The sequence below is a fragment of the Oreochromis niloticus genome, linkage group LG10 (genome assembly GCF_001858045.2).
Source record: "Oreochromis niloticus isolate F11D_XX linkage group LG10, O_niloticus_UMD_NMBU, whole genome shotgun sequence".
Classification (NCBI taxonomy): Eukaryota; Metazoa; Chordata; class Actinopteri; order Cichliformes; family Cichlidae; genus Oreochromis; species Oreochromis niloticus.
In genome coordinates, this window is record NC_031975.2 from 32,702,960 (window position 1) to 32,723,959 (window position 21,000).

Here is a 21,000-nt window from a genome sequence, read left to right on the forward strand (position 1 = left end):
TCTGGGTGTTTATTCATATGTATGTGTGTGTGTGTGTGTGTGTGTGTGTCAAAGTTCAGTTGAAGAGAAGGTGAAGCTGGCACTGAGCAGACAGAGTCAAAGAAGGATGATAAGAGCTGAATTCATATGTAGGTTCAGCTTAAATACACTCACCTGCCACTTTATTAGGTACAGCTGTTTAGGCAGTAGTATCAGCCAATCACATGACAGGATCATTTTACAAAGAAGTATCCAGTGAAGACATGAGGTCAGAGGTGAATGTGCTGCACTCAGACGGCCTCCACAGTTAGCAGCATGTATGATGATGTCAGATCAGCAGCTCGTTGAATCCATGAAGGCTGAAAGCAGCTCCAGGCTGGTGATATCGAGGTATACCTAATAAAGTGTCACCGCTGTTTCAGGAGTGAAACAGGTTGCACTTTTACCTCTCAGGAAGGGTCGGGCCGTTTTCTTGTGATCTGGTTGGCCAGTAAGCTGCAGGTGAGGCTGACAGGGAGGGGGAGATGAACCCTCTTCTTCTTCTTTGGTCTCACATATAGCTTCAGCACTTTGGTGGAGTCTGCTTTCATTTCCGGTGTTTTGGACGCGTTATTTCCAGGTGACACTTCCTGTCAGCACTGATGTGAGCTCTGAGGGAGCTGCACTTCGTCTGACTGACCGCAGAGTGGCGTTGTCACCCCGCAGCAGCAGCTGGGCGCTGCCTTTTGATTTAAAAAAAAATATATATCCAGACGTTTTTGAATTCGGAGCTCTCTGTGGGTCCGTGAACGCGGCACAGGCGGATATCTTCGTGCCTCAGCAGCAGCAGTTTGTGGAGTTGGAGTCGGAGGGTGGAGGAGTGCGGAGCAGACTGCGTGATTCTCTCTGTCCTGATCGCTTTGAGGCATATCGATCACAGCTGATCAGATGGGATCGATGGATTAGAGGTGCGTGGCGTTCACTTTCAGCTGCTTTTCGTTGTTTGTGAAACTTACGGGGTTTAAACCGAGCGGGTGGGAAACCGAACAGCTGTGTGACCTCTGACTATTTTAAACAAACGTTAATTAAAGTTCTCGCGGGAAGCAGCAGGTGATTGATGAAGCGGCAAAGTATCGATAGATCAGTGATGGGGTCACGTGTTGCTGTGTTATTTAAAACGCGGTGAAAAAGGCTGGCTGAGCTGAGAGATGAGCACAGGGCCGTGAACGCCTCCTCCTTAATCAAACTGAGCTTTGTGTGTAAAACGATCAGATCAATAATCAATTATCCCGGTCCTCACAGGTGAAGCACAAACCAGGCTTCACACAGCCTCACGTGCTCCGTTTCAGCTGCCAAAGCACAGCCAGATAAATCCTCTAAAAGTGGCCGAAATTTAAATGGAGTCTGGTTCTGTTTTCTCAAACACACACAGGACAGCGCTGTGTTATCTTTGTCGATGTCAGGCGAAAATTGACAAAATTGTGAATGAAGCCTGGCTCTGCTTAGAGTACAGACACGAGATCTGGTTGTATTTGAGCAGATGTGTATTATTATATATAGTATTATATACTAATGAGTGTGTGGGAAACCAGCCCTCAGTGTGTCTGTACGGTGTTTTTGTTTGATGAAAATAGAACCAGAAAGTAAGAAGTAAACTTGAATAAATGCAGTCCTAAATTAGCCAAATTGTCAGTGAAGTCTGGTGCTGTGCTCTCAAACACTAAATGTGTCAGAAAGTAAAGTGGTCTAAAAATAGTAAGAAGTTCAATGGAGTCTGGTTCTTTGTGTTCGGACTCTGTGGCTGGTTTTCTTTTTTTAATAAGGCCAAACACGGAGAATTGTACTCGAGTAAATCTAAAATTAGCCAAGTTACCAAGGAAGTCTGGTGCTGTGTTCTCAAACACTCAGCGTGTACTGTACATCCGTCAGTATTATAGCGATTTGCACCAGACTTCATTCACAATGTTTCCTTTTTTCGATCAGTTTCAAATTGGTCTAACGTGAACACATTTTGAATGAAGTCTGGTGTTTGCTGAAATGTGTGTTCACAGGCACCGTGGTGCTGTTTGACTAGACAACGTCAGCTTTCAGAACATTTTATTGCGGTGGTGCTGCTGATTGGTTGAGGGACTGATTGGACGAATAAACAGGTGTTTCCCGAAAAGCGCTCCTCTCTTCGGACCCCCCCGGACAGCACCTGCTGGAGACTCGTTAGTTTACAAACCGATCCTTGATGGATATGCACCATCCAATCACGTGTCAGCGGCTCCAACTCAACCACGCGTTTCAGTTTTTATTTTGAAAGACTTCTTCTGCTTCCTCCTCAGATATGGCGTGTGTGTGCGTGTGGCTGGCGTGTGTGTGCCTGCTGTGCGTGCGTGTTGAGGCCCATGATGGATTGGATAGAAGCAGTGACCACGCCCACCCGGAGCAGCATCACCATCATGTGGTGTCCACCAGCCACACAACCTCAGGTAAGAAGCACTCTGATGTTCATATGTATATGAATGATGTCAGCCAACTCTTATTTAACTGTTTACAAAACAAACCTTTATTTTTTTAAACAAACCAGTGATCCTGATTACTTTTCAAATTAAAAGACTTCCTGCACCATCTTAGGATACTCTAGATGACGTTAATTTTAAATTAAAGGAGCTCAAAATACTGTTATTAATGATGCTAGAAGTCATCATGATAGCAAAAAAAAAAAAAAAAAAATCCTGAATCATTGTTAGACGTTACAGTTAGCTTGCTAACCACTACTAACCACTGTTAGCCGTTACTGTAGAGAGTAAATGTTAGTTGTACATCTTTGCTGGGGAAAATCAACACTGTTCATGGTGAGGTTAGAATAGCTAGCTCTAAGGTAGCTATTCTACGTAAAACTCATTAACTATCAAGCTAACATAGCTGACCAGACTAGAGGTTTTGGATGAATTAGCCTACCTTATCTACACAGGACAGTAATTTTATTACTTCAGGTAGCTTTTAATTTGACTGCGTTAGCAAGCATGCTAGTGTAGCTAATGTTAGCTAGAAGAAAGATGGCTAATAATCCATCCATGAGTCGACTGTCCTGTCCATGCTGACCAGTTTTATCCTGATGGGCTTCATTAAATAACACCTGCTTTTTCCAGTTCATACTGACTAATGCTAGCTTACTGGCTAATGAGAGAAAATTGCTTGATACCCAGCAAGGTTACCTTTGCTGCTACATTGCTACCTGTTTTGCTAAGGTTGGTTCAAAATGCTAACTGAACCCAAATCAGTTTTTTTGTGCTTACATGACCTGAAACTCATCAGGTGTTTCCTGAGCTCAGGTTACTGGCTCATGGACTTCCAATCAGACTTCTCTTTTAGGGTCACCCCCTCCTGGACATTAGAAAGACTGCAGACACTGGAAAACTGGCTTCAGTTTTCAGATGTGAAAGCTACATCCATCTTTTATAGGCAGTCTGGACCTGCCTCTCTTCAGGTTTTCAGGATCGGGCCAATCATAAGAATGTGGGCTTTTAAGGAGGGGCGCCTTAAAGAGACGGGAGCTAAAACAGCCAGTTTCAGACAGCAGATCTACAGATCTGAGAACAGGTCTGGTAACAAGCAGAATAAGCCCCCTCCATTATAACAACTGCTTGTGGAGTTTAACGTGTCAGTGGTTGAGGTTCTCTCTGAGGCTCATTTCTAGTCTGACCAGAGGACAAACGATGATCTGCTGCTCTTTCTTCCGTTGGTGATGTAAAGCAGCGGCGTTCTGTCATCGTAGTATGAGATGCCTTCATCAGACAGAGGCAGTTATTCAGAGCCCTCCCTGACATGTTGAGACAAGCCAGCACGCTGCAGTCAGCGTTTCAGGGCAACGCGAAGAGGCGAGAGTTATTTCACGGGCTGACAGAGGCGACGTGACGCTCAGCTATTGTTGCAGAGGACGGCGGCTCTTCCTGTGTGCAGTCAGCGTGTTTGTGGGTGTTCTTCATAGGAACCAAACAGCAGGACAGCAAGAGGGGGTGTGTGTGTGTGTGTGTGTGTGTGTGTGTGTGTGTGTGTGTGTGTGTGTGTGTGTGTGTGTGTTTTTGTGCGCGTGTGCACATGTGTTTGCAGGTGTGTGTGTGTGTGTGTTGTCTCAGAGCCGTGCAGCAGTGATAGCGTGGGAGCTAGCCGTTGGCAGCTCACCACAGCTTCCTGAAAATGACAAGCTGACAGTGTCAAGGGAAGCAGGGTGACAGAAAGGCTCCGCCCACTCAGCCTGATCGCGGACAGGAAGTAGAGATGGCGAGGATGGAGGAGAACGTGCTCCGATCCTCGGAAAAAACTGGGAGCTTGAAGGTGTTTCAGCTCCACAGGCAGTGATGGTGGTAATAAGGCAGCTGTTCCACTTCATGCGTTTGCTGAAGAAGCTGTGCAGGATGCATGATGGGAAGTGTAGTGACTGTGTGACTTTGACTCGACCTCCACCCTCATTATTCTGAGTTATCCGAGTATTTCTGTCCTCACAGCTGCTCATCTTAAGCTTTAGACCTTCAGCAGACGCCGGCGCTCTTCACCTCATCCCGGTCTTCTTCTGTGGTGTTGCTGCTAATGAGAGGAAACCTGAGCTTGTGTGTGTGCCAGTGTGTGCGTGCGTGTGTTAGGGGCTTTAATTCGTCGTGTGTGGTTAGGTTGGTGGAGGTTCAGTTCACCGCACAAGTTAAAGCCGGCTCTGCGTCTCAGAGTCCGATGGTCACACAGCATTGATGAGCAGCAGGATTGACACTGATTGGAGGGCAGGATCTGCATGCAGGTGCAGACATCACGTCTGGTGTTAGCGTTAGCTCGTGCTGCTCTGCGCTGATGCTGGGAGCAGGAGAGAAGCTATGAGGGGGGTCCACAGGGTCTCCTCATGGTTTTAAGTAGTAAAACACGTCTCACATTTAACGATGGCACCTGGGTCCACACACCACAGGGGCCCTCCAGTCCTCCCAGTCTGAAATTCTGCTTTGAACCAAACTAACCAGTTAAAGTTGACTGGGTGACATCTGAGACTGGACTATCAGCTGATGTTTCCACTGCTGATGTGTGGAGCAGCTGCTCCCCGTCAGACAGACAAAGCTCACAGAGCAGACTGTTTACTGAACACGAGGCCACGCCTCCACCTGGCGCCCCCGAAGCTTTAGCTTCTCCGCAGTCGGCTCCAGCTTTGAGCTCGGAGGAGAAGCTGGAAGAAGTCCTGATGGAGACCAAAAAGGGGTTGAGGTTTGGTGACAGGGGGCGCTGTGCTGCGTACTCTGTGTTTGGGAACTGAAGAGAGCAGGCCGTGAAGGCTGAAGTGTTCCCTTAGTTCCCTGAAACAGGTGAACACACTCGCTGAGGCGCGTTTGTTCCTCCACCAAACCAGAAACTGCCCCAAACATGTGCTCAGTAACACACACACTCTCCCACACACTGACACACACACTGACACACACACACACACTCAGACACACACACACACACACACATACAGAGACTCTCAGACGCTGAAATGACCAAATGTAGTCATGAACTTTTCATCCTGATCTGTTGTCATGATGACTTTGGTGATGATCAGATGCTAGCTGCTAGCAGAGGCTAACAGGAAGTGAGTGTGGTGCTTTCAGTTGCGCCCTACTTCCTCGTAGTCGTCGATCATGTAAACATGAGTTGTTGTGTGATGTCGTTTGGTGGAAACAGAAAGAATAATGAGTCACAGACGGAGACGAAGCAGCCACAGAGCCCTGAAACTGTTACAGAAAGACTGAAAGTAGATTTAAAAGCAGACCTAAAATAACTTCCTGCGGGACGCGTCTCCGTTCTGTGACCCAAACAAAGATGGCAGGTGCGAGTGATGAGTGTTTACTCTTCATGCGGCTGTTTCTGGTTGCGTGCGGCGTGGACGTCCATCACGGCGAGCAGGCCTGAGCTTGCAGGGTCTCTCTGGAGCTGAACTGAAACCAGGACAGGAAGTCACACGTGGATGATGCCTGAGCAGCAGGTCGTCAGTCAGAGACGTGCTGTGCCTGCAAAGATGGAGGGAAACGTTTTTACAGGCTCATTTTTAGAAAGTGTCACTCGATGCCATGTTTGACCCCCGGTGACCTCTGACCACCGCGACACCGCGCACAGTGGGCGGGGTTTGTCCTGGCTGTGTCTCTGGCTCTGTGACTGTGACGGATGTGTCCTCTCGTAGATCTGTGCGCGATAGACCAGCAGCTCTGCGAGGATGAGAACTCCCTGCTGAGCTTCGAGGCGATTCGCAGCATCCACAAGCTGATGGACGACGACGCCGACGGCACGGTGGACACGACCGAGACGGACGAGGTGAGAGACAAGGCTCCGAAAGCTTTACGCGTGCACGCAGGCTCAGACTCTAACCGCGAGCTGCTCTCAGTTTCTCAGGGAGGATCTGAAGGATCACAACCCCAAAGCCAAACACAGCAGCTTCCACCGAGCCGACGCCCACATCAGCGTGGAGGACATGTGGAACGCCTGGAAGGGCTCTGAAGGTGGGCGGGAGCGAGGGAGCAGGAGCACCATCACCTCCGCTCCAACCAGGCTCCAGCACGCACACACCAGCACGCACACACCAGCACGCACACACCAGCACGCACACCAGTTAAAGATGTGCGGTGCACTTCCCTGTCTGACCCCGTCAAAATAAAAGCTGCAGTTAAAATCATCAGGTATGAAGTCAGAAAAGAAGCGTGGAGAGAGAAACGATGAGGGTAAAAATAAAATCCTATTTCAGGTGCTGCCTCGACTTCCTCCTCAGTTTGTCAGAAACAAAAACACAACGTTTGTCAGACTCTATTTTTGGAGGAGAGGCTGGATTTAAAGCTGCCATTACTCACGGCGACGCTGACAGTTTCCTGTTCGTTTACACGCGCCGGCTGCTTCTGTTGTGTTTACTGTGTTTTCAGTCTACAACTGGACGGTGCAGCAGGTGGAGGACTGGCTGCTCACCAGCGTCGAGCTGCCTCAGTACAACGAAAGCTTCAGGAGACACCAGCTGGACGGCCAAGCCCTGCCCAGGTAACCACGACCTTTATTTAACGCAGACGCTCGCCGTGAGTCAGCAGGGGGCGCTCTCCCCTCAGCTCAGCGTCTGCATCCAGGACCAAAAGTTCATTCTGCTGTAGCTTTCACACACGTAATAATCCAGCAGCTCTGTGTGCTGATTGGTCAGGGTGCGGGGCGGGACGTCCTCCCTCGATTAGGAATGGCGTTACTCATAGAATGGGACTTGACCTCGTGACCTCAGAAACCCGGGCAGGGTCAGGGAGGTTTGGGACGGGTTCAGTTTTCCAAACACGGGGAATCTAAAAGCCACACAGCTGTGTGCAGATGTTCCCGTAACACGGAGACACGGTCCTGACCCGTCCTCAGCTGTGAGGTCACGAGGTTCAGCACGTTTTAGTGTAAACGTTCAGAGCGCGTTGTGTGTATGTGTGTGTCAGACGTGTGTTTCCACTTCCTGCAGGTTGGCGGTGAAGAACGCCACCCTGACCGTGTCCATGCTGAAGATTTTAGACCGGAGTCACGCTCAGAAGCTGCAGCTCAAAGCACTCGACATCGTGCTGTTCGGTCCGCCGCCAGGTGTGTGTGCAGCCACGTGTGCATGTGCGTGTGCTTCTGCGCGCTGCAGGTGTGTAATGTCTGTGTGTCTGCAGGCCGGCAGAGCCACTGGAAGGACCTGGTGCTGGGTCTGTCCATCCTGATGGCGCTGGGCGGCTGCTGGTTCGCCTACGCCCAGACCCGCAAGTCCAGAGACGACCTGGGGAAGCTGATGAAGGACCTGGAGAGCCTGCAGAGGGCGGAGCAGAGCCTGCTCGACCTGCAGGAGAAGTGAGTCCTCCAGCACCACACCAACACTCAGATGATGGTCTATAGACTGTATATAAAAGATGGTAGCAGGCAACATTAGCATTTTAGCCACCATGTTGTTTTTTTTGTTTTGTTTTTTTGTGATGAGAGGGTGGAGTTACAGACTGTACGCAGGTACCTGCTGAGCTGTAACATCCAATTAAAATCCTTCCTCTACACCAGGGGTGTCCAACTCCAGGCCTCGAGGGCCGGTGCAGGTTTTCGATCTCACCATGGGTCAACACGCCTGAATCACATGATTACTTCATTACCAGGCCTCTGGAGAACTTCAAGACATGTTGAGGAGGTCATTTAGCCGTTTAAATCAGCTGTGTTGGAACAAGGACACATCTAAAACCTGCAGGACACCGGCCCTCGAGGCCTGGAGATCCCCACCCCTGCTCTAAACCGTTAACTGAACAGCAGCCATGTTATTGGTTGATTTAACAGAACAAAGACGACCCAGAGGACCAGAGGTGAACTAGCATGCAGCTAGCAGCTGCAGCCTGTCATCAACCCCCCCCCCAGTAGTGGCTCTGTGTTTTGGCAGGTTGTTTAAAAAAGTCCAGAGAAAAAACAGAGAAGCTCGTTTTATTCAAACAGGTAATTAAAACTGTGACAGGAGCTGTGTGTGTGTGTGTGTGTGTGTGTGTGTGTGCGTGAGTGTACGGGTTTCTACTATCCTGGTGGGGACCGCAACCTGACATTTACTATACTGGTGGGGACTTTCTGCACCGTGGGGACCCAAGTCCAGGTCCCCACGGGGTTGAAAGCAATTTTCACACTCAAAATGTGGTTTTAGTGTCAGGGTTACAGTTAGGTTATGTTTAGGGTAAGGGTCAGGGTTAGGCATTCATTTTTGATGGTTAGGGTTAGGGTAAGCGGCTAGGGAAAGCATTATGTCAATGGGATGTCCCCACGAGGATAGCAAACCCGCACGTGTGAGTGTGTCTCTGTGTGTGTGTGTGTGTGGGTGTCGACAGCCTCTGCAGAAGCGTTCTGTCTGAACTCCTTTTATGGGCATGAGTGGCCAGCAGTACACTCTGCACACTCACACACACCTGAACACACACACACACACACAGAGGCATGCTGTAACAGCGATCACATTGCAGATCAAAGTGATAGCGTTGCCATGGCAGCGAGCAGTCTTGATAGTAATCGTGTGTTTGTTTTATAAAGTCAGCTGATCGCCACACGCTGCAGACTCCAGCTGTTCCTTATAAAGCTCCAGATGTTTGCAGGTCTGGACTTTCTTCATAAGACAGACGAGCTTCCTGTGTGGATGCAGCGATGTGTTCGCTGGCCGTGGTTCTCAGGGATGTTGCTCCTGCAGCTGCTCGCTGTGTGCTCTGTCTCGTCTGAATCAGAGCATGCACGACCCACTCAGTCTGTCATAGAGCCGGGGGGGCTGTTAAGCCCAGCTGACCCCACACCCCCGCCCAACATGCGGCTGCTCCTCCTTGATCCTGGTCCTGTTGGAGAACTCTTCATGTTAAAGGGGAGTTCTTCCTCCCCCCCGTCTCCAAATGCTTCTCAGACGGGGCTTCAAAGCACGCTCCGGACAATTAAACCGAACTCAGTCAGGGCTCTCATTATCCTCCTGTGTCAGCTTATATCAGGAATTCAAACACAAACACAAACACACACACGCGCACACACTGACTATTATTACTGCTGTTGCTACTTTTACACACTCAGCTGATCTGCTGGGATCAATCGAAGCATCGGCTCTGTTTCCTGTCTGAAATCCCCCAGCTGCTGTCTGTTTGTCCTCTGTCTCCAAAAATAGGTACACACACACACACACACACACGTCTCCTCAGGTGGAAGAACAGCGCCTCCTGCTGCCATCAGTGATGATTGAAGATTACCAGCAGCAGAAAGAAGCTGCTGCACTGGCACGCTGAAATCATCAGTCACATGACAGGAAGTCAAGCTTCTTAATTGTGAAGATTTTCCAGGTTCTCTTTATTTTCTGACAAAACAGTAAAATGAGTAATAAATTCCACAGGTTAATCAGCAGTAAAACTCAATAAAGAAATGGGTCAGTTAAGAAATAGTAGAGTGGGAATAAAAACAGTTTCATTCTAAAAGTTCAGAGCTCTGACTTTGCTGACCTCACTTCCTGTTCTAACAGGAAATGCTGATCTCCTTCGTAACGACGCAGCTGGGGGGCTGTGAGGAGGGTCAGACATGAGCTTCAGCAAATCTGTGACATCCAGACATAAAGTTTCAGTTAGTTCAGTTTTTATTTGGGATTTTTGCCATTTGTGTGAGGGACCGTCAGAGTTCCCCTTCATCAGAGCCTCTGCTCCAGCTCCTCAGAGCTGCAGGCTGCCCTCAGTTTGTGAGCTGGACACACTGAGAACATCCTCAAAGTCCGACTGCTTCCACTGATGCAGGAGCAGTTTGGAAAACTCTCAGGCTGTCACCAATCTGCTGGAGCTCCTGTCCCACATCATAGCCATAACTATCATTATTATTAAATTAATGTTTTGCAAACTCTCAGATCTGAATCTGATCCAGAACGTGTGGTCGGTGCTCAGCTGAGACTTTCAGGTTCTCCGATGGTCAAAGTGTTGCTTTAACTCTGAAGCGTTTTGACGATTCTCAAACGTCTCCACGTCACTCGAACATGCATTTCAGTAAACGTCTTTCACTCTGTGGAAACGTTTCCTGTCAGGCTGCAGCAGGCTCAGGAGGAGCAGCGCTGCGTCCAGGTGGAGAAGGTGAAGGTGGAGGAGGAGCTGAGGAACGAGATCAACTCAGCCAAGGAGGAAGCTCTGCGGCTTCGCGAGCTGCGAGAGGGAACCGAGAACGAGCGGAGCCAGCAGAAATACGCCGAGGAGGAGCTGGAGCAGGTGGGGCTGTTTAAAACACCGCCAGTCCGTCCCTCCGTCAATTTATCAGCTCACCTTTGCTCTGTGTTCACCGCAGGTCCGCAAGGTGCTGAAAAAGGCAGAGCGGGAGCTGGAGTCACGAGCCCGCTGGACGCCGCCGGAGGCGCTGCAGAAGTGGCTGCAGCTGACGCACGAAATCGAAGTTCAGTATTACAACCTCAAGAAACAGAGCGCCGAGCGGCAGCTGCTGCAGGCCAGAGAGGGGGTGAGTGAGGCCCGGCCGACCCGGGGGCGCTTTCCACCGCAGGAAGTCAGGAAGTTGCGTCTACGGGAACAAACAGTCTTCCTGCTTCCAACTGAAGATGCAAATATGATTGGCTTAAATTAAACATTTCTCTGATGGACGTGTCTCAGGGCCACTTCCTGCTGTGGAAAACAGCCAAACAACTATTTTCCAAAAAGCAAAAACCGGCCCTGATCCCCTTCAAGGTCGTCTCCAGCAGCTCTGGACCTGCTACTACTTTCAGATCTGTCTGGAAGACCTCCTCTGACGTCCTGCAAACATCATATTCTACAGCAGGTTTTAGTCAGAAAGTGTCCACACCTGACGATCTTTTAGATTTGTTGGTGTCCTCTGAGTCGTTTATGGTGAGTTCGTCAGTCAGGGAGAGATGGACATCCTGACGCATGAGGGAAACGGCCAAGCCCACTAAGACCTTTCAAGGAAAGCTGGAGCTGACTGGTCCAAATTTCATTTTATACAGAAACAGGGGCTGAGCAGAAACACAGTGGCAAATATTTGTGGATATTTACGAGTGTAATACGAACCCAAACTTTGCATCATGTTTAGGTTAAGCCGCACTGTGAGAGCTGAGATCGGGAGTTGTCCGGGCTCTTTAGTCTGGTGTGGCAGTGTGTTTCCTGCACAAAATCCTTGATGATCCTCAAAGACTTCCTGGAAAATAATTAGTAATAGTTAGTTAATTAGTTAAAAATAGTGGGGGGGCTCATCCGGGATCAAGCCAAGAGTTTACAACATACATTTGGGTTTCTTTCCTAAACGGGAGCTGAGGTGACTACTGTCAAAGTCCTGTCTGACAAAGAGTTGATGTCAAATATTCAAGCTGAGGGTCACTGTTGAGACTCTGGAAGAGGTCAGAGCAGGACTTCCAGGGAGCGTCTAAATGTGGTGGGAATTCTTGGTCAACATATGGCTGCATGGGGAGATGGCCTTGAATGCACCTCACACATGATAGAGGAACCCTATGGGGTCCCATCATCATTTTTACATTTTGTCATTTTGCGGTCATCCTGATGGTGAGACAAACGAGCTAAAACACACATGATGAAGAAGATGAGATTTGAGCTAAGATTTACAGATTTGTAGGAGCAGCACAGTAAACTGCAAAGAATCAATATATTCTGATATTGGTTCACCATCAGGATGAGAATGAAACACTGATGATGATGATGATGAAGGTGGTGTTTCAGGCAGAGAAGATCAAGAAGAAGAGGAGTTCTCTGTTCGGCACATTTCACGTGGCTCACAGCTCCTCGCTGGATGACGTCGACCACAAGATCCTCTCCGCCAAGTGAGTAAGCACAAAGCCTGCAGTTCCTCGGGCGTCCAGCGGAGGCAGCAGTGAGTCAGTCCCCACAGACTCCCATGTTAAACTTTACAGCAGAAACAAACATGCTTGCAGCCTGATAAACAAACTGGTCTCTGTAGAGTATTTGTCTTAATAACCTGTTTTAAATTATATTAAGGCTTAGAGTTGGCATTTATAGGGGTGTGGCCTGCTTGATTGACAGGTGACTGTGGAGTCCCTGAACCATTCTTTCTTTATAAGTAGTCCTGTTTCTTTCCTTTGTGCTCACTCTGTGGGAAATCTCTCTAGGCTTATACGTACTGTTACACGTGCACCTGTGTTACCTGCACAGGTAGCTGATTTTGCTTCTCTTCCTCCTCAGACAGGCCCTGGCTGAGGTGACGGCGGCACTGCGGGAGAAGCTGCACCGCTGGCAGCAGATCGAGTCTCTGACGGGCTTCTGTTTGGTCACCAATCCGGGCCTCGGTGCGCTAGCCACTGCCCTCAACTTGGACCCGTCCTTCCTTGGGCTGCGACCTCCGACCCCTCAGCACCTTCTCCTTTCTGATGACCTCGACGACATGGATGAGGACATCCTGTCTCCGGGGACGCTGCAGTGTAAGTCTGGTCTGTGACGTCAACTCAGTAACCCTGAGTCAATTTAACTAGCCGGAAAGTCGGCTGTGATCCTGAGTTAGTTTAGTTAAGCTAACTCAGGATCGCTTTGATGGCTCTTAACCTGCTGCCTTTTACAGATCAGCTGATCTTCTACACTCAGAAACAAAGATTTGGATGTTACACTTTTGCTCTCTGATCATTTCATTAGAGAAAAATACCAAAATCTTCAGGTGAAGTCCTGAATTAAACACAGTGGAACTTTCCTTTAACTCTTCTTCTTCAGAGTCACATGATGCAACAAAAACACAAACCCTAAACTTCAGAATTAATCATGACTTTACCTTCTCTCAGCTCACCTGTGGTCCCCTCTCTGTCTCCGCCCCCTCCTCTGATTGGTCTTGTTTTCTTGCCGTCTCTTAATTGGCTCCTTCCAGACGCAGCGTGGCAGATGGACCGGCGAGTCAGCGACCTCTGGCCCCTGAGTGGCATCGCAGACACCCAGTCAGCATGGAAACAATCCGGTTGGCCTCAGCCCTTCCTTAGCCTTCCTCTCTTCTGATTGGTTCATACCTCTGTGCGATCAACCCATCCAATCAGCACTTAAGACACATTTAAGATCCTTTAAAGCATTTCAAAGGAAACCTGATCGGAGGAAACTCTTCAAAATTCAGAATAATTTTTCTGGGATTCATTCCTGCAAGGTCTGAATAATCTTTTTCAATCGGACACAGAGGTATTGATCAGCCACGCGAAGACGTTCACATGAACACAGATTCTTTTTCTTTGAAGTACATTTTATTATAGAAAGTTTTCCTTTAACGAAGGAGGTTAGATTCAAAGGGCTCGACGGAAATGTCAGAATATTAAACAGTTTGACTGCGTAACACACGGGAGAAGGAGGAGGCAGCTGTTCCACCTGAAACTAATTTTACGAATGTAACTAATGTAACTATAGGTACGAATGTAACTATGTGTCTTTTTGTGGTTTATTTTATCACCTTTAGAATTTGGGGGACTTCAAGACCTCTCAGAACATGGATACACTAAAATATCTAAAAGAGCATCAAGTTGTTGTTTAAACATGATGATGTAATGGATACTAGATTTTAATATTTTATAGCCATGATCAGAAATTAACTTCTCTAGATTATCAGATGTGTGTCCCATGATTTTTAACTTGAACAGGTAACATTAATATTCAGATTTGAATTTGAATATTCTTTTAAATTCTTGCCTAAAATCAGTAAGTTAGTTTATTACATTTGGAATTAATGATTTTTAGTTTCTGTGTCAAAATATTAAAGCGGTCAGTGTCCCTGTGAACGCCTCCTCATCTGTTTCTCCTCTTCCTCCTCTTCATCTTCTTCCTCCCTGTTTGGTTGGACGTTCAAACTTCAGTTTGTTCTTCTGCTTTTTCTCTGAAGTCCTGGAGCCCTCACTTCATTTTAATAACCTGCTTCTGCCTCTTCATTTCACTAACATCCACTTTAATAGCAGCTGAACATGTTTTGTAACTCAGCTCAACTCTGAAGTCAGTTCATGCAGCAAAAACTTGAAAAACACAAAAAAAACACACAAAAAATAAAATGAGCTCAGGCTGAGCGACAGAAGAGCTCAAAGAAGAAACATGAAAAATGTTCTGAAAGCTGAAAAACACAGGATTTTATTTTGAAGGTTCTGCTGCTAAATTTCAAAATAAAAGCACACTTTTCTGCCTTTTCTTTGTGACTCTTTTCAGTTTAAAACTGCTTTCTTCTATTTATGAGCTGAATTTTAGCTTTTCAAAATAAAAGTCCCGTGTGTAACGCTACTCTCTCTTTGTCCTGCAGCTCAGAGTCTAATGCCCCTGCGACAGAGGATTGGAGACCCCGCCCAGAACACTTTTAGCTCTCAGAGGTTGGTTGAAGGGCGGAGCTTGGTTCAACAGGAAAGGCGTGACCCGTTCACATCGTCCCGCCCTCCCAGCGGCCGGCAGAATCGCAGCCGCTCCATTGGCCACCTGGACTTCCTCCCTGTGCCTCCCCCCTCTCTGTCCTCTGCCCTGTCTCACCCCTCCATCGGCCCCACCTCCTCTTCTCACCCCCCCACCTTCTCCTGCTCTCCTCCACCTTCTGACTCTTCTTCGTGCGCTGAGGGCACCGCCCACTTTTCTGCTCTGTTCCTCTGTTCTTCCTACTTCCACTCTGCGGAGGCGATGTCCAGCCTCCCGCCTGCAGGGGGCGCTGCCACGAGTCAGGCGCAGCGCTGTCGCTCCAGCAGCTTTGGGTATTTTTCTTTGCATGACTGTTTTCCAAACCTGATGCACTAACGAGACCAAAGCAGTCGAATCAGTGAGCCTCGCTCGGTTTGAGAACATTTATGAGAGTCGTTGTGTCGAGTTCAAATTCTCAGGTGGTCAAAAGTGAAGGACATGCAGAGAGCTGGAGTGATAGAGGAGGCCTGCAGGTGATCTGTGTGGGACGCCTAAAGGGAGCAGCTGATAGAAGAACGGAAGGTTGTCATGAATCCATCATGTTGGGAGGTTCAGAAGAAACCATGTGGACACTGTCCTGGCTGTAGAACAGTGGAACTTCTCTCTAACCTCGCGGTTCTTCTGGCCGTGGCACAGGTGTCTGATGGTCCAGCCTGCTTGTGTTTAGGGGACTCGATGAAGGTGTTCAGATGTACCTCAGCTGGTGTTGAAAGCTGTGAAGTTGTCATGTGACCAGATTGGAGCTTTCTCTGTATTTCTGGTAAAACGCAGCTGCTGCTGGACCGAATGTGGTTCAGTCGACTTCCTCAGAACATAGTCCTCAGCACCTGCTGGAGTGCCTTGAAGGTTCGAGTTTATATATTCATGCAGTCAGAATTTAGGAGATTGTTTTGAATTTATGAATCTCACAAACTGTCAGCATTTAAAGTATAGTAGTGCTCAGGAACGACAGTCATTAAAAGTTGTTGAACCCTGGAAAGGTTCAGTCGATGTGTTTGTGGACTTGGTAAAGACCTGCGAGCTTACCTGGTGTGACCAGAGCAGACTCTTAACTCAGAAAAAGAGTCTAACTTCAATAATTACTTCCTCCAAACCATCAACGTGTCTTTTAGACCCCATTCCTACAAAACTGCTCAAAGAAGTCCTGCCATTAATTAATGCTTCAGTCTTAAATATGATCAACCTATCTCTAATAATCGGCTATGTACCACAGGCCTTCAAGCTGGCTGTAGTTAAACCTTTACTTAAAAAGCATCTCTAGACCCAGCAGTCTTAGCTAATTATAGGCCAATCTCCAACCTTCCTTTCATATCAAACATCCTTGAAAGAGTAGTTGTCAAACAGCTAACAGATCATCTGCAGAGGAATGGCTTATTTGAAGAGTTTCAGTCAGGTTTCAGAGCTCATCACAGCACAGAAACAGCTTTAGTGAAGGTTACAAATGATCTTCTTATGGCCTCTGACAGTGGACTCATCTCTGTGCTTGTCCTGCTAGACCTCAGTGCTGCGTTCGATACTGTTGACCATAATATCCTATTAGAGCGATTAGAACATGCTGTAGGTATTACAGGTACTGCACTGCAGTGGTTTGTATCATATCTATCTAATAGACTCCAATTTGTACATGTAAATGGAGAGTCCTCTTCACACACTAAGGTCAATTATGGAGTTCCACAGGGTTCAGTGCTAGGACCAATTCTGTTTACATTATACATGCTTCCCTTAGGCAGCATCATTAGAAGACATAGCATAAATTTTCACTGCTATGCTGATGACACGCAGCTCTATCTATCCATGAAGCCAGGTAACACACACCATTTAGTTACACTGCAGGAATGTCTTAAAGACATAGGCTACGTTCACACTGCAGGTCTTAATGCTCAATTCCGATATTTTGATCAAATCCGATTTTTTTGTCTGCTTGTTCACACTACACATAAAATGCGACATCAAACGCTCTCCAGTGTGAACGCTCAAAGCGTGCGGGCCGCATGCGCAAAAGAAGATGTCACACACAACTCGCTCTGTTTAGACCCAGAGCAAACAGTATTGTTTGACTGATGGTCCTTAATATAAAGACTTCGGACTTTATGTTTCCAGATTTTTGCTTTAAGTTATTTTGTTATTTACATAATAATGTAAATAACCTAATAATGATCCTTATTGCTGTTTTAGAGGAGCGGTGCTTCAAAGGATAATCTGCAGATTTCTGTCAGAATCTGCAGATTATTCAGTACAAATAAAATGTTCACATTTCTCCAACGTTGTCTTCCCAACAGTTTCACCGGATGGTAGGAAATCGTTCGCGATGTCCTATCGGGCGCTTCTCCGGCGCTGATAATTGGCGTCTGTCTTGTGTCAGTGACGTAAAAGACGGATTTAATGCGACATGACCGTTCACACAGCAGCCGCTTTCTAAAACATCGGATACGTATCAGATTCAGTACCACATACGAAAGTGACCCAGATCGGATTTGAAAATATCGGATTTGTGCCGTTCACACTGTCATACCAAGATCGGATACGGGTCGCATAGGGGCGAAAAAATCGGATTTGATGCGCTTTCGCCTGCAGTGTGAACGTAGCCATAAAGACCTGGATGGCCGCTAACTTTCTGCTTCTTAATTCAGATCAAACTGAGGTTATTGTACTCGGCCCTGAAAATCTTAGAAATATGGTATCTAAGCAGATTCTTACTCTGGATGGCATTACCTTGGCCTCCAGTAATGCTGTGAGGAACCTTGGAGTCATTTTTGACCAGGACATGTCCTTCAACTCACATATTAAACAAATATGTAAGACTGCTTTCTTCCATTTGCGCAACATCTCTAAAATGAGAAATATCCTGTCTCAGAGTGACGCTGAAAAACTAGTTCATGCATTTATTACTTCCAGGCTGGACTACTGTAATTCTTTATTATCAGGATGTCCTAAAAACTCACTGAAAAGCCTTCAGCTGATCCAAAATGCTGCAGCAAGAGTCCTGACAGGGACTAGAAAGAGAGAGCAGATTTCTCCTGTTTTGGCTTCCCTTCATTGGCTTCCTGTTAAATCCAGAATTCAAAATCCTGCTCCTCACATACAAGGTCTTAAATAATCAGGCCCCATCTTATCTTAATGACCTTGTAGTACCATATCACCCTATTAGAGCACTTCACTCTCACACTGCAGGCCTACTTGTTGTTCCTAGAGTATTTAAAAGTAGAATGGGAGGCAGAGCCTTCAGTTTTCAGGCCCCTTCATGGGGGATTCCCATGATGCATTGGGTGTTTCTTCTTCACTCACTATGTGTTAATAGACCTCTCTGCATCGAATCATATCTGTTATTAATCTCTGTCTCTCTTCCACAGCATGTCTTTATCCTGTCTTCCTTCTCTCACCCCAACCAATCACAGCAGATGGCCCCGCCCCTCCCTGAGCAGATGGCCCCGCCCCTCCCTGAGCCTGGTTCTGCCGGAGGTTTCTTCCTGTTAAAAGGGAGTTTTTCCTTCCCACTGTCACCAAAGTGCTTGCTCATAGGAGGTCATATGATTGTTGGGTTTCTCTCTGTATGTATTATTATAGGGTCTACCTTACAATATAAAGCACCTTGAGACGACTGTTGTTTTTTTTGTTTTTTTTTTAAATGGTGGAACAGTCGCCTGGGTTGGAGGAGTGTTGTTGCCCCAAGCAACGGTGATCTCAGGATCTTCTTCACCATACATTGGAAGGTGGAGGTGAGGTGGACCGTTGGATTGTTTGGTCCCATCAGTTTTTTGGGGGAACTGGACTGGACGATGGCAAAGAGAGAACTGCGGGAGAACATGAAGCTTCTGTTTACTGGTTGATCTGTGTTTCTACCCTCTGCAGCTGAAAGCTGGTCACTAGGCTCCTGATGCAAACATGGATATAATCCATCAACAGAGCCCTTTATTATTTATTTATTATTTATTACCCTTTATTCATAGTTACTTTAAACACTGGCCTCAAAGGTGCTGTGAGATTACTCCAGGAAGCAGTGCACCAGTTGGTGGTCTTTGGTTGTCACGTTGCGCACATACTGGTGTATGTGCGCCTTTTGTTAGAGATGTTTAGAAGCTTTAACATGTTGAGTGGAGCCAGTGCTCCTTTAGATGTTTGGATTGATTCATCAGGATGTCTGTTTGGTTTCTTCTTCCCAAAGATCCCGGGATTAACTGGGAAACGTTGCTGGGGGAAATCCATTGCTGCCTTTGTGGCCTGACCTCAGATAAATGGAGGATGGAGTTTCTTAAATGTTTTGAATTTAGATTTTAGGATCTTCTCTGGGCGCTCTTTAGTTCTTAGAGTTGGTATCCAAGAGTTTTGAGGACTTCCTCTGAATTTGTTTCCTTTGACTGATTTCTTTCCAAACCTCATTAACAGTTCAGGTTGAGAGTTTAGGTAAGAACAGATCAGTGATGCAGCTCACTTTGTTTAAAGAGAAATGAAGAGCTCTTGATGAATGAGGCCCAGTGTTTCACTGTTTCATGCAGAGTTTTCTGCTCTTTTATTAACATTTCTGTTCTTTCTGGTTGTATCTTTCAGGGTTCTCTGTGGTTTGTTGTTTTCCTCTAACTTTGCCTTCTTTCAACCTTGTACTTAACAGAAAACATCCTCATTCAAGCTTCTGCCTTACAAACTCGTTATTTTCCAGCCGCAGCAGTAATAAATGCACCGAGTCAGCCGGTTCTGTGTCGGCGCCACGTTTCCTCCAGTCTGAGAACCAGTCATTACATATCGACTTGTAGCACAAGGATGTTTCTTCGGTTCGTCATCCATGTTTCTTTTAGGACTGCGGCGATTCAGGCACGAGCCTACATGTTTACGGCGTCGTGTTGACAGCACAGTTACGGCAGACGGTCACCGATGTGTCGACTATGACCACAGCGGTCTGTGTACTCAGTTATTCCAGCCATGGCTGCCAAACTGCATCTCAGCGGCGGACTCAGATTTTTAAAAATGGTGGCTAAGAAGCTCAAGCAGTCGACTAATCATCTGGAACTTCACTGAGACGCTGGTGATGTTGACCCAGCGTCTCACTGAAGTGTCTCAGCTCTCGGGCCGAGGCGTGACATTCACACAAACCATTGTTTCTGATTTTCTCTTTCAGCGACATCATGAACCGCTCAGACTCTGACTCCACCCTCCCGCTGTCTCACAGCGACCTCCGAGGTCAGCACAGCTCAAAGTCTTTCCTCCTGACATCCAGGCTCCACCCACTGCAGGACCCGGGCTCCAGGCTGGGTACGCGAGGTGGAGGAGGAGGTCTAGAGAAGAGCTCCAGCCTCGGGGAGCTGAGGGGCATCTCTGCCGCCGTCCTCGCCTCTGCCTGCTCCACCCGCTCCCTCTGCATCACATCGGACGCTACAGACGGAACCGCTGTTTTCTCGTCGTCCACCTCTTCCAGCTCGTCAGGCAGCGCCCGGGGGACGGGGCTCCAGGTTCCCACCAGAAAGGGTGGCGTGGAGGAAGACGCTGGCGAGGACGGTGAGTCGTCCGGCAGCCGCAGGAGAAACGCCTTTAACAAGCTCTTCAAGAAGAAACATGGACGCCACTGAGCATCACGCCAAACCTTCACCTGCTCACAGGAAACCAAACGCTTTACGCTGCCACCATTTTGCCTTGTTTGATTGTCTCTCCGCATGAGAGCGAAGACCAGACCTCACAAACCACCAAAGAAGAAGACGAGGAAGACCGAGGAGCCGAAACAGGGATGACCCGACCAACCATCAGCCACAGTCCAGCAAACTAACACCAACATGGGCTCCCTGAGTATTTAAATATTGTTGTAGTGGAACTTTTACTGCAGTGAAGGAGGAAAATGCTTCACTGCAGGAACTGCATCGTGTGTAAAAAGCTGTGCTTGAGTTGATGACGTTATTGTGTGCAGCTGTTTTCACGATGTTACCAAACAGATATCATGGTTTTGTTTTTTTCGTATAAGAGTGCCTCAGAAGTCCAAAACCTGCAGCGAGGCAGACTGTGGTTTGTAAGTGATGAAGATGCCCCAGAACACTGCAGTGACTGAGCCTCACCTGTACGGAGGCCTGAAGCTGCCAGACTAAACAGAGTCATGTAAACAGATCAGTAAATAGAATATTTCTGCCTTTAAATGTACCAAAAATAATAAATATTGTGGTCTTAAAGGACATCTGCTGGTTCTCTG

General features: G+C 47.5%; 1 protein-coding gene across 5 annotated transcripts; it reads left to right on the forward strand.

Moving 5' to 3' along the window:
* The first annotated feature begins 256 nt into the window (after positions 1-256).
* On the forward strand, positions 257-20,983 carry LOC100701122 (stromal interaction molecule 1). 5 transcript variants are annotated; one of them, XM_025910863.1, is made up of 15 exons: positions 257-480; positions 599-926; positions 2,286-2,432; positions 6,140-6,270; positions 6,341-6,455; positions 6,870-6,981; positions 7,430-7,545; positions 7,620-7,794; positions 10,499-10,676; positions 10,753-10,920; positions 12,099-12,247; positions 12,627-12,862; positions 13,297-13,383; positions 14,692-14,758; positions 19,945-20,983. In XM_025910863.1, the coding sequence occupies exons 3-15, from the start codon at positions 2,288-2,290 to the stop codon at positions 20,390-20,392; spliced, it is 2,127 nt and encodes a 708-aa protein (XP_025766648.1). In that variant the 5' UTR covers positions 257-480; positions 599-926; positions 2,286-2,287; the 3' UTR covers positions 20,393-20,983. The 5 variants fall into 5 exon arrangements, with proteins under 5 accessions (XP_025766648.1, XP_025766650.1, XP_025766649.1 ...); XM_025910865.1 differs by lacking the exon at positions 257-480 and having other exon boundaries at positions 491-926; XM_019363675.2 differs by lacking the exon at positions 257-480 and having other exon boundaries at positions 564-926; positions 12,147-12,247.
* Positions 20,984-21,000: the final 17 nt, after the last annotated feature.

Coding starts and splice junctions, on each gene's coding strand:
- LOC100701122 (XM_025910863.1), top strand. CDS start 2,288: ATGGCGTGTGTGTGCGTGTGGCTGGCGTGTGTGTGCCTGCTGTGCGTG. Junction 10,677..10,752: donor CCGAGGAGGAGCTGGAGCAG/GTGGGGCTGTTT, acceptor TGTTCACCGCAG/GTCCGCAAGGTGCTGAAAAA. Junction 12,248..12,626: donor CACAAGATCCTCTCCGCCAA/GTGAGTAAGCAC, acceptor CTTCCTCCTCAG/ACAGGCCCTGGCTGAGGTGA.